The sequence below is a fragment of the Microcebus murinus genome, chromosome 7 (assembly GCF_040939455.1).
Source record: "Microcebus murinus isolate Inina chromosome 7, M.murinus_Inina_mat1.0, whole genome shotgun sequence".
NCBI lineage: Eukaryota > Metazoa > Chordata > Mammalia > Primates > Cheirogaleidae > Microcebus > Microcebus murinus.
The window spans coordinates 57,437,642-57,453,710 of NC_134110.1; the positions used below are offsets into that span (position 1 = coordinate 57,437,642).

The following is a 16,069-nucleotide window of genomic DNA, read 5'->3' on the forward strand; positions in this document are numbered from 1 at the left end:
GGAATTTTGTTGACAAACACTTAACTAAACCAGATTATAAACTCCTTTGGGGAAGCAATTATGTGTTATACTTCTTTGCCTTCATCTCCAAAATAGTGGATACAAACCTAGGTTAATAAATATATGTTGATTGCCTATTTTTTTTTCTTTTTAAAGAGGGATGAAGGATGAAAAAGAGATTGGGCAAGAAAGTCCTCTTAAGCATACCCAGTTCTGCCAGTTCCACCCTGAGAACTGCATAGGTCTTTCTGAGCATCTCTGTGGATCCCTAAAGACACACTTTGAGAGATTCCTGCAACCCTCTATTAAGCATGTCACTTCTGTTCACCCTGTTTAGTCACTGACTGGAATGGAAAGCATCAGTTAAGGCAAAGATCATAAGCTTGAAAAAAGTTATTCTCAACAAGCAACTGGAGAATTGTTCTTGACAACACAGTATTTTTCTATGTTTTGTCAGAGTATTTGTACGTTGTGTTTGAGACCAACACCTTATGTTCATTATGCTACTAAATCCAATGTGGATGAATGATAGGGCATCACAACCTACCTGAAAATAGTGGGCCTTAGCCACAGGTGGGTAATCATCACCTTTCCAGCTCAGGAGGTTTCTAATCCTATGCCTGCTGAATTCCTCTCAGTGCCTCTGGCTGGCCCATCTGGCCCTCCACAACCTGACCCATATTCTCTGCTCTCCACTCCCCTCCCAATATATAAACCCCTGGACTGTACAAAAAGATGTGTAAAATCTAGTGTCTTTTACAAATTGCAAGCATGAGATTTGTGCATCTTTACTTATCAGAGTCACTTTACCATACTACTTCACCATTCCTCAAAATGCAAACCTCTTTCTCTGGCACACTCCATCTGAAAGTTTGGTGCATTTGGTCAACAATTATGCAAATTCTTGTGCATATAACTTGTAAGTTATTTATACATTCATGAAATTGTTCTTTTTCTGTGCTACAGTGATGGTGAGTGATGGAGGGCAGAGAGATTCTGCTAACTAAATATAGTAATAATGAAGAACTTTTCTAGTTTCATGGCCTGGAGTTTATAGTTCATTTTAATATAGCAAGTTATATTAATTAGGCATATATAAAGGACAATTTATCACTTTACTGGTTTTTCAGTGTGGTACTATGGCTATTCAGTATTGTTTTTAACTTATTCTCATCACAAAGAATAGATATAGTGTTTCCCTTGTATTTTAAAGAGAAAAAAAAGGATGCCAAACTTCTCCAACAATCTGGAATTTTATTCCATCCATATACATGCATAGTAACAACATTTGTTGAGAAATTATTTCTATCAGAAGTAGAACATTATCTTTGTGATCACCAGGTGCAGTATTGCTACTCTTATATTTAAATAGATCTTATATATGAATTAAATTCATACTTGCAGCATTGAGTTTAGGGTTTCGATTTAGACTGTGCCTTTCAAAAGATAAAACTGATTAATACTACCTCATTACTTACAATACTGCTTCCAGTAATTTTGTTCATTCTTTATAAAGTATTGCATTTAACAGCAAAGGTTTAAAAATTGAGACAGAGCTGCATCAGCGAAAGAAAATACAAGTACTATACAAGAAAAATTTGCCATCTTCATTTAACATACATGTTTAAGATTAAGAAAATGGACAGAAACATACGGCTACATACAAATGCAAAGCCTAGTGACTAAGGGACTGTATCTGCTAAAATATAAAGTGCAATTGGAGCCTGATTATCCAAGAATTGAAATCTTAAGGCGAACTCATAGTATGTGTATTTAGAACATCTTTGCAAGTTATATTTTAGCATATACATAAATCTGCAACAGCATATAAGAAAAAAATCAAGATACACAAGTGCTTTTGAAGCTATTTCTAAAATGCTTTTCTGTATTGTTTGTGACTATTTTCTTTAAAAGCTACTATACAGTGCAAACCATATGTGCTACACAAGAACTATACAATAACATTACAAATGACTTTAATATAAAGTTTTTAAATAAAAAATAACATAACCACAGCTATGAATACTGCTGGTAAAATAAATTAATTATCTTTTTTTGAAAATGGCACCAATAATACACTTTACTAATGGACTGTAATGAAATTTCACCTTAAGTCTTCAACTCAGCCATAATGAATTATCTCCTGATTGCCCAGATGTAATTCAAACAGCTTTTTTTTTTTTTCTGGACTGGTTAGAACGACATACTAAACACTGGTACCAAAGGTGACGGATGTTTACTTATTGAGTTAGTTCATTTGACATGTTCCGCCGCATGTGATGAGCAGTAAAACTTCTTGTGAGTTATAAAGTTTGAAAGGTTGTTGAACTGGATGTCACACAGACGGCAGTATTTCCCACTGGTTGGAGCCTGGGTGGAACCATTCACACCTTTCGCTATACTAGACAACTGTTCCTCTGCGGAGGGGATTCCGGGTGAGACGTTCTCATTTGCAGCTAACGGGTTCTCAGAGATCCATGAGGGAGATTTGTGGCCGTCTTCATGCTGAGGATTCTGGGAAATGTTCTCTTGCTGTGGGTTGGCAGCAGGTCTCTCATCTTGTTTCAGTCCACCGTTCACGATTACCATGCCTCTATTTTTCGGCAACAACGGCAGAGAATCTTTCTTCAGCACAGCACACCCATTCGAGGAAGCCTGGCCTTTAGGAGATTCATTTTCTGCATTTGTGCTTTGCTCTATGTCAGTGTTATGGATGACAAGAGAACCGGAAATGTAATCACTTGGCTTTATTCCATAATATGGAGAAAGCTGGTCGGCTCCTTTTGCTTTCTTTATTGCTCCAGGGTAAAGGCATTGTGGAAGAAACAAATGTTTGTTTTCTTCTTTTGTAGCAATGAGCTGAGCGGCTTCACTAAAGACTTTCAGGCCTTGCAGAGTTGCTAAGTGGGATGAAAATAAGTTTCCATTGGGGGAAGGTTGCTTTAGATTCCCATTTTTCTCACATTTAATTATGCTTCTTTCATAGCTGACATCAGGGCTGTTTCTTTCGCTTTCTGGATTCGGAAACACTTTGCTGTCGAGTTGACCGAGGTCATTACGCTGGTGTGCGGTGACCGGGCAGAAATTCTGCTTGTGGGCCAGATAGTTTTCTACCTTATTGAAACTGATCTTGCACACAGTGCACTCATGATAGTCCAGCAGCCTTTTGGGAGATGTGGTTGTCCGCTCAGACTGGGATAAACACTTTTTGCTGAGATCTATGGGCACGTCCATCTCTAGGCAGGAAACACTGGAATGAGTAGTGTCACATTTGGAAACTGGAACACATTTGTTGATGGTCAGAGAAGTCTCCAAGTGCTTTGAGACGATTCCTGGAAAGATGTCACATCTTGGGTGGTAGCACTCTCCTAGCCCTTCTGTGGGTTCTTGGGTGGAGGTACAAGGATTGCTGAGGTTGGCTACGTCAAGAAATCGCTGTTGAACCAGCGGAGGCCTTTGTTCCTGTTCAGGTAGGCACATCTCATACATCTTTCTTCGCTTGCGTGTGCGCATGGTTCTCTGCATGGCAGGCACTTTGTTGGAAGCAGACCTCTTTAGCGGAGGGTCGTGGCGTGTAGCACAGTAATACTGTTTGTGGACCATGTATGTTTCGTGCCGGCTGAAGGTAATGTTGCAAGCTTCACAGGTAGTCTTATTTGGGTCACTTTCCCCATCCACTAAGGGGACACTGGTATTTTTCACATCAACAGGTTTTCCATTAATTTTATCATCATTGCTGTTGGAGGTGGAAAGCTTCTTAGTTTGAGCGGAAAAGTCCTTGTCATGGCCCTTCCCGTTTGGCCCAATTAAATCTAAAACAGTGGAAGAATTGATGCAAGATGTCTGAAGAAGTGGATTCTCAGGATCAGCAGAATGAGCAGCTGGGTTGAGAAGGTTTATGGAGGTTTGGCCAGTGTTGGGACTCACGGCTTCAGACATCTTTTCTGACACACCAGGGAACTCTGGGGACTTGGCCATCTGCTGCCATCGGCTGCTGCAATAATGTTTTTTGTGCACTAGATAATTATCCAGATTATTGAATGTTATGTTACACTCAAAACAAGTGGCCCCCTTGGGCATCAAAGGGCTGTAGATTACAGGAGGGTAGCTACTACTTCCGTGCCTCAGTCGCCGATGTACCAGTTCAGACATCTTGGCTAAGATCTCTGAAGCTTGAGGGACCATTGTGATGTCTTGGGGGAAAGCGAACTGAGATAGGAAAGGGCCCACAGGGAAAGAAGGCCCGATATTAGGCTGAACTGGAGATGAGGCGAGTCTGGGGCTAGAGGGCTCAGACTTTATTTTCGTGTAAGAAAAGCTTTGCTTATTTGTTGTAGGTTGTATCTCTGGTCTCTGATTGGTCAGGAAGAGCTGAGTCTTTTTCTCACACTTGTCCAGCTCTGTGTCAGAGCTCGCATCTTTAGTCTGCATGGCCTTTTGGCTCTGGGGCAGTTCACTTCTGGTCAACAAGTCTGTGGCTGGCTGTAAGCTGTCTTCGGTTCCACCTGGAGAGTGTTCCATGTCACTTTCTCTGGGGAGTTTGCTGCTGGGGACGTGGAGCTCCTGGTGCTGCAGTAACTCCCTCTGAGTCTGGAAGCCAAAATGGCAGTGATTACATCGGAAGGCAGCTTGAGTGAGATGGGAGAACAGGTGTTGGTGAAAGTTGATCACAGAGTCAGCAGTGTAGCTACAGACGGTGCATTTTAGACTAGCACCAGGGGGGAGGAATTCTTCCATTTTCACTCCTGGAGAGACATACGAAATAAGAACATTGAGAACCATATGCGTTCCTTTTCTAACAATAGGGACCTTTCTTAATGTTTGCAATGCAACAGGAATAAATTGAAACCTTTCAGAATCTCATTTGTTGTATTAGCTTTTTTTTTTTTTCTTGTGACATGTTTCGGCATGTGTGATAATAGTAATTATCACTTTATAGTTTCCAAAGCACTTTCATGAGTATTATGGCATCGAAATGGAATAAGTGCCATCGTCTCCATTTTTACAGGTCAGAAGATGCTGTTAAGGAGGCTAAAGGAATTGATTATGGTAATAAAGCTATTAAGTGGTGGAGTCACATCTGTACTTTAGAGTTGATAATTTCTAATCCAATAACCTTACTACCACACTATGTTCTACGTCAGGAAGAAGTGAACATTCATGAGGATTGCTATGGAAAGCCAGTGCAAATCAGATAAATCTCAGTATACTACATATAGATTTTAGTCAAAATATTCCAAATAGGAACCATGTTGCAAAGTAATTATAACCTCTTCATTTATCTTTTGTATAAATCTAGAATTTTATTCATTAGTTTTGCTGAACATGGTTTATCTCCATCCAGGGCTGATATTCAGCTCGTAGACACCAGTACACTAATAAAATCATTTTGAATGAGGATCTATGCTGATTGATCACTGCTTATTTTTATTAATAGTCACTTATTAAATATTTTGAATATCACCATTGACTGTGGTAAATAAGCATTTATACTAAGGTTAACTGTAGGTCCCATTTGTTGGCACATGTTTAAATCAGGCTTGGCTCACCCCCGCTGTGCTCTAGACTAAAATGAGAACTGTCCTTTCTATTAATAAGCTGAAAACATTGGGAGAGATACCCAGTCCTGTTATGATAAAAGGGGACTTCCTATCCCTAGCTCCTTTTTTCCTTAAGTAATCCAATCCTCATTTTCCCATTTAGCCGAAAGACCCTTGCATCTCTGTTCTTTTGTTTTGTGCATGACTTTACTCACCATCTGAGACAACCAACCTGTTTCTGTGTCCCTGCTTCATCACTTACATGAAGGCAGCCCATTTGTAGGGCGAGGGAAGAGGATGAGTAGAAAGGAAATTGCCTACTTTTATAGGTTCAAAGACAAAAGCTTGCACTGTACTAAGAGTGTTGGATGTTGGAACTAGTATTTTGAAACTCAGCATCTATTTTGGCTTTTAAATTATTTAATCCAGGCAAAAATAGCTAAGGAAATCACCCAGGGGTGTCCTACAAGTTTGTATTATAGGTGCTGAAGAACTGTGATTCTCAAACCCTGGTTTGCTCCATCCAAGAATGCACCTCACAATACATAAAGTTAATATAATTCTGTACATTTGATTAATTTCATTTTTTCATTAGAATGCTATGAGATGAAACTAAAAACAGTTGGTATACAATTCCAAAATAAATGGGAATAGTTGCCACTTTGCTCTTAAGAGAGGGCTTACTAATAAAAAGCCTATTTGTTTTTCAGTCTAATTTGTCTTAAGGAATTTTAAAACATGATACTAAAAGTAGTTTTATTTCATAAGAATCAACTAAGCTGTTATGATATGCATTTTGGAAGTCAAGAACATTTTATGGATCCATATTTAAAAGCAAATATCCCTGAAGTGTGATTTTAATTGCACCTATCAAAATAACAGCTTTATTTTAGTTCAGCCAATATTTATTTTTATGTACCTACTATTTCTTCTCTACCATATGGGAAACACTATGGTCAGTTTCCAAAGATCACGTGATATTAAAGCAATAAATATTAATGACAATATACAAACAGTACTGAGAGGTGTTTCTTATTTTTTTTTGATAGAAAGAAGTACAGTGTTTATTTATTTTCTGAGGAAAGAAACAAGGAAAGAAGAAAAGAAAGAAAGGAAAGAAGATAAAGAAAGAGAGAGAGAGAGAAAGAAAAAGGAAGGAAAGAAAGAAAGAAAGAAAAGAAAGAAGGAAGGAAGGAAGGAAGGGTGGTTTTTTTTTTTTTAAACTATGCTGTTTCACCTCAGTTGAAAACAAATAGAACAATTTGGCCCCCAGTTGGAGCACTGTAATAGTTAGGAAAGAATTCACACCCAAGTCCTTTGAGTAAAATATGCTAAGTATAAGTGGCATTAAGATCACACTGGCTGGTCCAGCAAATTAGATTTTGATATTATAGATAGATATAGATGTATATATGTATTGTATGTACTATGTATAGAAAGAATGAATTCTCCTGGGGTGACAGAAGGAACAAAAGAGGCATTTACCACTGTGTGAATTCAGGTGCATTTCTAGAGCTCGGGCATTTGAAAAGCTCTTGGTGCATTGTGGGAAGGGGCACAGGCTGGAAATCTGGTGGACGCTGTCTTCGTTTTCCTCTGACACTGGAGCAGCTTCTCTTTGCCTCCCACTGCAGTAGTACATCAAATGGGCTTGCAGATTTCGCTCACTCCGATACCAGATGCCACAGGACTTGCAAGGGAATATATCCTCTGCAGGGAAAAACACAGAGACACATTAGCTGCTGACCATTTGAAACCAACCATGGGTAAAGTAGCATTTAGTTTAATTTTTCTCAGAGGCTGCTCTCTGAGAAATTAGTAGTGAATCAGGCAATCAGACTGTGATGAGTACGGTCTTGAGTGTTGTTCTACACTACAGGACTAGGCTTTTAAAGAAATGTTACCCTCTGCAATTTAACTTCCTACAGACTCTTTAGAAATGGTACTGTAGGAGATTCCAACATTAAAAGCACAAGGTACTGATTTCAAATTGTATTTATGGTTTAGAAAAACATACACATTTATAAATAGTGATGTAATTAACATATTTGTTTGATTAAAAGGTAAGAATGTAATGGCTAAACTAATGGTAGGCCTGACACCAACCCCTGACATCATTTGTTTATGTAATAAACTAGTTACAGAGTACCTCCCATATACCAGACTCTATGTTGGGTTTAGTACAAAACAAAATGAAAGACAGAACAGGCGGCCTTAAGACACTTACAATCTTCTGGGGTTGATGAACAAGTGTGGTTAGCTAATTCACATTATAGCCTGATGACTATTCTGATGGAGTTGTCTGAGGGGTGCTCTGGGGCATGGAAAAGAGACACTTGCTGGGCTGGGCTGGTGGGAGGAGTGGAGGGAGGAAGAGATCAGAGAAGGATGGGAGGGAAGACGATGATATGCCCGAATTGAGGTATGAAGGATGAAATAAAGCTAGGTAGGTGGAGAAGAGGGGTTGGGTCATCCTGGCCAAAGGAACAGCCCAGAAAAAGCCATAGGAGCCTGAAAGAGGTACTGAGTGAAGGTTGGGAGGCTGCTCTGTACTGCTGAGGCAAGAGGCATGATGGGGGGTGTGGAGAGAGAAGAGGCTGTAGAAGGCAGGGGTAGACCATGAAAGAACTTGAAGATTCTTTTAAGAAGTTGTCTTAATGATTATGGAGAATCAATGGATCATTTTAGGCAATATGCTGACATAATTGGATATTCTAGAATCATAGCAGTGGAGTCTAGTTTTGAAAGTAGTCAATTTGGAAGGAAGACTTTTGACTGGTAGGAGGCAATCTCAGTACTCTTAAATGAAACACAACAAGATTTGAATTGTAGTGAATAGTCATGTTTATTAAGTCATGCTACAATATGTAATGTTCATGTGTTCACTCATGGAAAATTTCTTTATACGTGTTTTATTTTTCCCTCCTCCATTTGTAGGTGAACAAAGTTGAGTTCACCTATAAATGGATGAACTCAATTTTCATCCATTGGATGGTTTGAGTAACTTGCCCATGATCACATAAGTGGTTCAAATGGGCCAGGAATCTCGTCTGAACTACTCTTCCATAACTCTTCAATGGCAAGGGTGGCATAAAGGAAGAAAAGTTACATTGAGGAAGTGGAATTGACTAGAAGTGATGACCAATACTTTGCAGTCAGATGCTAGAGCAGATGAAAAATGTTCTGCTTTTTTCCTAGGTTTCTTGTTAGCATTTCTGTGTCAGGAATGGTTACATTTATCTATATAGGGAACAGAGGATAGAGAAGTGACCGCTTCTGGCTTGGGCACATATAGTGGGATCAACTCTGACTTTGGATTGAGCCAGCCCAGCACTTTTGTAGAGCAGTGGGCACCACCCAGAGGGATGCCAGATAACATTGTAAAGTGGGACCAAGCCAGGAAAACCAGGGCATGTGGTCACATTAGATATGTGAAATCTAATATTTCTGCAAGAAATACAGAAGAACATGAGAAAAGTAGCAACAGAGGTCTAAAACTGCAGAAACAGCTGGATTTGTAAATTGTGAAGCAATATTTGTAGTTGGTGATAGAACCCATAGTGGTGAAGGAGATAGCTCAGGGAGATGGAATAAAAAGAGATGAGGAGAAAACTAAAGACCAAATTCTAGTGAATGAATATAAGTAAGGATAGCAAGCACAATACACAGTTTCAAAATGAAATTTACTTTCAAAATTATATACTACTGCTATTTATTATTTTACCCCTCCCTCCCAAGTTAATCACATTTGCATTATTCACAAGGCTACACAATTTAGCAAAATGTCCATTTAAGTAGGACAAGTTTAACTGATTAATTTCAGAATGAAAATAAAAGGTCTATGCATCTATGCTGAATTATTTGAAATTAATAGCTGCCTTGTTGCAGAAAGCAAACAGCATACACTCTCAAATATAATTAGAATTAACATTCATACATTAGAGTTTCACAGTAACAGCAGGTACTCCTGGAGTCTCTAGTAATAAAATCCTTTTACCTCAAGTTCAAGTTGGGCTCATGTTATGTCAAGTTCCTCATCATCAGAATCAAAGTAAAGATCCAGTAAAGAAAATAACTACATTTACATTAAGAAAATCCAATAACATTAGCTTAGGCTGGAAGTACTAGATCCATTTATTGGATGCACAGTAATTTCAGAATCACTTGATCATTTCTTTCATCTAAAAGATAATGTTATGGCAAGAAAATATTGTTGTATATCTTTTTAATACCAAGACATTATTTTGTCTCTAAATTTCTCTTCTGCATCATTCATTCAGTGTCTTAGAGATTTTCAAGTGTATTTTTGACAAATGCAATTTTTCACTTACCTACTAACTGCAGAATCTATTCTCCTCTTAAGACGTGTCTGCTACTCATGCTTTTTTTCACAGAACTAGATAAAAACAGATCTATGTAGAATACATATCCTGGGACCCCTAAACCACTGATTCTCTGTCATATAAAGTGTCGCTTTCTGACATAAGGAATAGAAACTAAGTCCCATATTCTTTTTTTTTACAAAAAAAAAATCACAAAGGTAAATTTTCCAGGGCATATTTTTAAATTCTCCTATAAAGTATTTTAACCTTGTATGTATTTTTCTTTCTTTTCCTTTTTTTCTTTTTGTATTAGCTGATGTCTTGATTTATCCAGGTTATACTTCTTTTTCATTAGTCTATCTAATCAAAAGTTTGATTTTGTATTATTTTTCTTCAAGTTTTTTTTTTAACTCTATACCCCTTAAAGAATGCCAAAATTATTCTTCTGTAGAAGCATCAATGAAAGCTGCCAGCTTTCTCATAGCTAAGTAGCCTTCATATCATTCAACTAGTTTATGATGTCAGTTTTGTTTATGTGTGACATTCAGGAATCTGACTTGAAATTTTTGAAGTTAAGTATTCTTTCTAAACCCTCAAGAGAAGTGACCACACACACACACACACACACACACACACACACTCATAAAGTTAGAGAGAAGATAAAATGAAACCACACTAGAGAAAAAGTCTATTCCTGGCTGCTTGTCAGTAGACATTTTTTTTTCTCCCATAAATTCCCATCACTTCTACCAAGCTAGGCGATAGCACTCAGCACTTACTATTGACAATAGCTGTAGGCAAAATAGAAGCCATGGCAGCTTGCTGAGGAAGGAGCTGAATTGAGTCCAGCAGGCGGGCAGGGTACATCCCTTCTGTGAGAGTCATCTGGCTGGCAGCTTGTAGCCTTGAGTCAAAATCCACCACAAAGGCAATTAGCTCTTCGCCCTCAGAGATGGCCTTCGTAGTTGTGCACCAAAGCTGACCCCCTATTAAGAAGAAAAAAGGAAGAGAAAGATCGAATTGATGTAGGATGCTCAAGCCTGTTGTACACTAGGTCCATGTCCACCTTGTGTTTTCATGTCAGTGTCTGCTGGGGCAGAGTGTTTCATCAAGACAACAGCTGTGATCCTCTTCTCTCCTAGGTGGAAACTTGTATTCCTTGCATTAAATGAACTCTTTAGTGATTAGCAGAAGACTAAGAACCAAATACAGTATGGACATAACCTGCAGAGAGTTTTATTAATGTTTGCCTCCCAGAGCTTGGTGGAATCATTAAGCGTGCTATTTCATTGGTACAGTGCCTAAAAACCATTGGTATACTACTGTTGGTAGGGACCCAATGACAGACTTTATTTCATGTGAGAAGTTAGTATTTCTGTAACTTATAGAAATAAGGAGTTATTTCCATCCCCCTCCAAAAAAACTTTAATTATATCAATATGCCACACATGACCAAAAGCTCCTAAAATCTAGAAAATTAAAATGAAATTCCAGGTAGTTTCATTCTTCTTATGTCTGCTGCCATTTTGGGGGGAGGGGGTTGAATGATCTTTACTTATGTGATATTCCTTACAATGTAGCTTCTTTATCTCTATTTACCCTAATTGAACTTCCTCAAACGAAGATATGCCAAAGATCGTTTTCCAAAAGGCTTATTTAAATAAAGATGTGTTTAAATGAAAAGTACTCTTTCTTCAAACACGAAGATATACTCTGGCTCTGCACTTCAAATGATCACATGTGGTGCATTAAAAAGAAAAATTAACTATGCAAGTACATCTTCTAATGTATTGGAATGTGATAGTGAATGCTCATTTATTTAACATGTTTAGACAGGCAAAGCACTTATATTTTGTTATCTACACTCTCAGGCCTAGATATGTATCCTAAACAGTTATGTAGAAATAATGTAGCATACTTGATATGTTATAAAGCTTTTTTTTTTCATTATGTATGTATTAGAGGGCTGTGTTTTGAACTCATTAAGCAAGCAAAAATTGTACCCATTTTGATAAGTAATATTGCTCCGTTTATCTTTCAACATAACTGTCTTTTCAACTACACTTCATTTTTTTCCACCCTCAGAGATCATGGTTTTTAAACAACTTGCAGTAAAAAATCTGGTGGAAACGATAACACCGACATATGACAGGGCAGAGCTGCACAAAAGAATCAGGACATTGTTTTACAGAAACCCTGGGCAATTAATTAAACCAGCTGATTAAGTTTTAAAGGTAAGCAAACCAAACACCATCTGTGAGAGTATATATTTGTTAAAAAATAAAGCTAAGATTACAGACCTCAAATTAAGTTTCAAAGTAATACACAAATATATTAAAATTCTAGAAAACAACTTTTTCTCCCACTTTGACACTAATGTATCTGAAAGCATACAAGTTTACCACAGTTAAATAAAATGGATTCTTTGGGGTTTGATTTATTTACTTCCCAGTATTAGAAGCGAAACCGCATCATTGTGCAATCAGATGAGAGTTCAAAGTGTGAGTAGTGGCATTTCTGCCCTTCTTCCCCCTAGAAGGCTTTTGTGTTTAGGTGCTAAACATTCTCTATGTGCATACAGACTTAACCTACTTACAGCTGGACACAAGGTACTCATTCGCACCTTATCTTTCCTTGGAATACATTTTATTATGTTAATCTGTGTAATAAGGAGGTAGGAACCACAATTCAGTTTTGCTTCCTGACATGGTCTTTTGGAGTCAATGGAATTCAGTGATGAAGTTTATATTATTGGTAAATCCAGCTATGGGTGCCTTTCACAGAAGTAAGGAAAAGTTTGGACTCAGATATTCTGGAAAAATAAAGATTTTAGAGAAGGTACCCACTCACAGCTAATCTTTATCACCCCAGTGAGCTATGTAGCAGGAAGACCCAGAACACTTATGCTCAAATTTTAAATCTAAAAGGTCCAATAAATATTAAAGTAAAATGAAAAAATATTAAGTTCAAAGAAAAGTAAATAAAAATAATTTGTATACATTATTAAATGACCTAGCAATTGTAATACATATTTGTGCTTTCACATTTGCCCAGTAATGTTTCATATTTTATCATCTTTATCTCATTTGATGGTTTAGTCTGAGCATATCATTTTAAAAGGCTGAATTAGATTGAAAATGTACTGTTAGACTTGATGAGGAAGTCAGTTGTTTTTGTTACGATTTAATCTTTCAAATCATTCATTCTTTTTGTTTCCTTTTATTTTATCATATGATGGGGGTACAGATATTGTTAGGGTTACATATATTGACCCTGCCATTCCTCCCCCCCTCCCCACCCCCAGCCTTTCCAAAACATCAAGCATGTCCTACCCCCAGGTGGTGCGCATTGCATCTATTTTTTCCCCTCCTCCCCCCTCCCATCTATCCACCACCCGATAAAACTTTTTTTTCCCCTTTTTTTGACCTTTGGGTTACACCTTTGGGTTTTTATCTTTGGGTTATCTTTGCCTTTCCCTACGAAGGGTTAGAGGTATTCCCCCCCCACTATGCTCACCACAACCCTAAGATGTGTATCTCCCCCTCCCCCAATCCCTGGTGAGCACTATCAACATTGGAGCACCATAGTTTTAATCAGTTAGTACCAATTTGATGGCGAGTAGATGTAGAGCCCATTTTCTTGATCTTGTGTCGCCTCACTTTGGATAACGGGTTTAAGCTTAATCCAGGATAGCATAAACGGTGCTAGCTCACTGTCATTTCTTAGAATTGAGTAGTATTCCGTTGTGAGCATATAGCAAATTTTAATTATCCACTCATGAATTGACGGACACTTGGGTTGTTTCCATGATCTTGCAATAGTGAATTGTGCTGACATAAACGTTCGGGTGCAGATGTCTTTATAATAGAATGTCTTGTGCTCTTTTGGGTGATCATTCATTCATCAGCTATTCATTGACCTGTCTGCTGTGTGCCTCGCTGGGGGCTTCACACACAGATATACAATTAGAATCCATACCTGTTAGCAAATACACTATTTACTCCAATGGGGTGCCATCTTCTCCTGTTAAAGAAAATGTGAGGAGTAACTGACACTTCTTGGGGGAGTTAGGCCAATTCTCCAAGGTGACTCTTTCATTGGTTCATGAAAAATAAATAGAGGCAAAATATCAAAAGTATCAGTAGGAGGAACTGCAGGTCCAACATGACTGGGTGAGAAATGAGCACACGTGCCAGCTCAGAATTGTGGAAGTGCCTGACTGGGCCTTGTGATGGAGAAGGGGGTGGGTTAGGGCAGTCCTGTGCCTGTTCCATACCAGGACGGCGGAATGTTGCATTTGCAGGAATCAGCATGCTGGTTGATGTCACCTTCATAGTCTGAAATATGTCATGGTGAGAATTGTAGCATTTGTCCTAAGAATTGGCAAACACTACAAATCAGGGTTTCCCTCAAAAAGCTTGGAGCAAGGCAAGACAGCTTCGAATGTAAGATAAAAACAGTTGTATGTGGCTCACAGTGTGGAGATGGTATGTATTTAGTTGAGTGAATAAATGAACAAATTCTTGACATAGGCTTTTTTTCTCTCTCTCTCCAGAATATGAAGAGGAAACTGAGTGGGTAGGAAATGTTACGACACTAATTCAGTTGTGGAGAAGAGTATATAGTGAGAAGGGGAAGAGCCAGGTTCAGGAGACATGGCTGAGAGAGGGCTTATGTGATTTCAAGCGAAGAGTGAAAGACAGAAGCTGTTGAAAACGACACCAAGGTTTCTGGCTTGCAAAACCAGATGGTTGTAATGCCATTGGCTAGCCAGTGAAGCTGGTGCATTAACAACGGATGTTACATAGAAAACAGACTAGGAGCACTTAATAAGGAGCACTTTCTTTGGGCCTGATAGGCTAGGTGGTTTATGTACTTTTTTGTAATACTGTCAACTGTTCTATGAGGTAGGTAATATTTCTTTCACTTTAGAGTTGAGACAGCTTAGAGAGGTTAACTAACTTTCCCAAAGTTTCACACCGGGTCATTGGCAGAATTATGTGTTAGACTTTTGTCTGTCCAACTCCAAAGTCCAAGTGTGCATGTGCATGTGTTGTGCTTGTGTGTGTGAGTGTATGTGCATGCATGGAAATAATGCATTCTATTTTGAGAATGTAAAGTTTGAGGTACCTGAGAGACTTCTGTGTGAATGTATCTAAGAGGAAGTTGGAATTTGGAGAAGACATACAGGCTGAAGGAAAATTTATTTCCTATTTATTTCCAAAAAATATTTTGGAAGTCCTAAGCACATTCCAAATGACTATAGATGCTCTTTGAGTTGATGTGGTAACCCATGGAGCGTATAGAGTACAAAGAGAAGGACCAAAGAGTGAAAAGTGGTCATTTCACTCATGGTCACTAATGGGAAGACCATTATAACCCCCCAAAAAAATCACAAGTTTTGGTGAGGATGTGGAGAATTTGGAACCCTTGCAATGTAACCCTGTTGAAGGGAATGTAAAATTGCATGGTATGGTGACTCCTCAAAAAATTAAAAATAGAATTACCTAAGATTCAGCAATTCTTCTTCTGGATATATACTCAAAAGAATTAAAAGAAGGATTTCAAAGAGGTATTTGAACACCCAGGTTCATAGCAACATTGTTCACAATAGCTAAAACAGAGAAGCAACCCAAGTGTACAATGATAGATGAACAAATATGGAAAATTTGATATATACATACAATTGATTATTATTCAGCCTTAGGAAAGGGAATTCTGACACATGCTGCAACATGAATGAACCTTTAGGACATTATGCTAAGTAAAATAAGCCAGTGACAAAAAGACAAATACTATATGATTCCACTGACATTGGGTACTTAATGGCATTCCAAATCACAGAGGCAGAAAGTAGAATGGTGGTTGCCAGGGGCTGGGATTGGGGTGATGAGGAGTCATGGTTTAGAGGATATAGAGTTTCAATCGTGCAAGATAAAGAGCTATGGAGATGGATAGTGGTGATGGTTGTACAACAATGCAAATGACACTGAAATGTACAGTATAAATGGTTAAGACAGTACATTTTATACATATATTATCACAATTTTAAAAATTGAAACAAATGAGAGTACCATATTTTTTTTCATTAAAAAACATCCTTTATGAACCTAGAACATTGGCATGATTTTTTTAGCCATAGCTAAGGATAAGAATATGACTTTTATTATATTATGTGGCTTCTCTATGAAATGGTTTAAAAAAATA

General features: G+C 38.1%; 1 protein-coding gene across 1 annotated transcript in view; it reads right to left on the reverse strand.

Moving 5' to 3' along the window:
* Nucleotides 1-1,234: 1,234 nt before the first annotated feature.
* Nucleotides 1,235-16,069, reverse strand: part of ZFPM2 (zinc finger protein, FOG family member 2) — a 450,965-nt gene continuing 436,130 nt past the window's right edge. The window contains exons 6-8 of the mRNA XM_012784254.3: nt 10,642-10,848; nt 7,026-7,250; nt 1,235-4,745 (exon numbers count right to left, since the gene is read on the reverse strand). Of these exons, the coding sequence (XP_012639708.1) occupies nt 2,254-4,745; nt 7,026-7,250; nt 10,642-10,848 (2,924 nt within the window). The 3' untranslated portion in view covers nt 1,235-2,253. The remainder of the gene's footprint in view (nt 4,746-7,025; nt 7,251-10,641; nt 10,849-16,069) is intronic.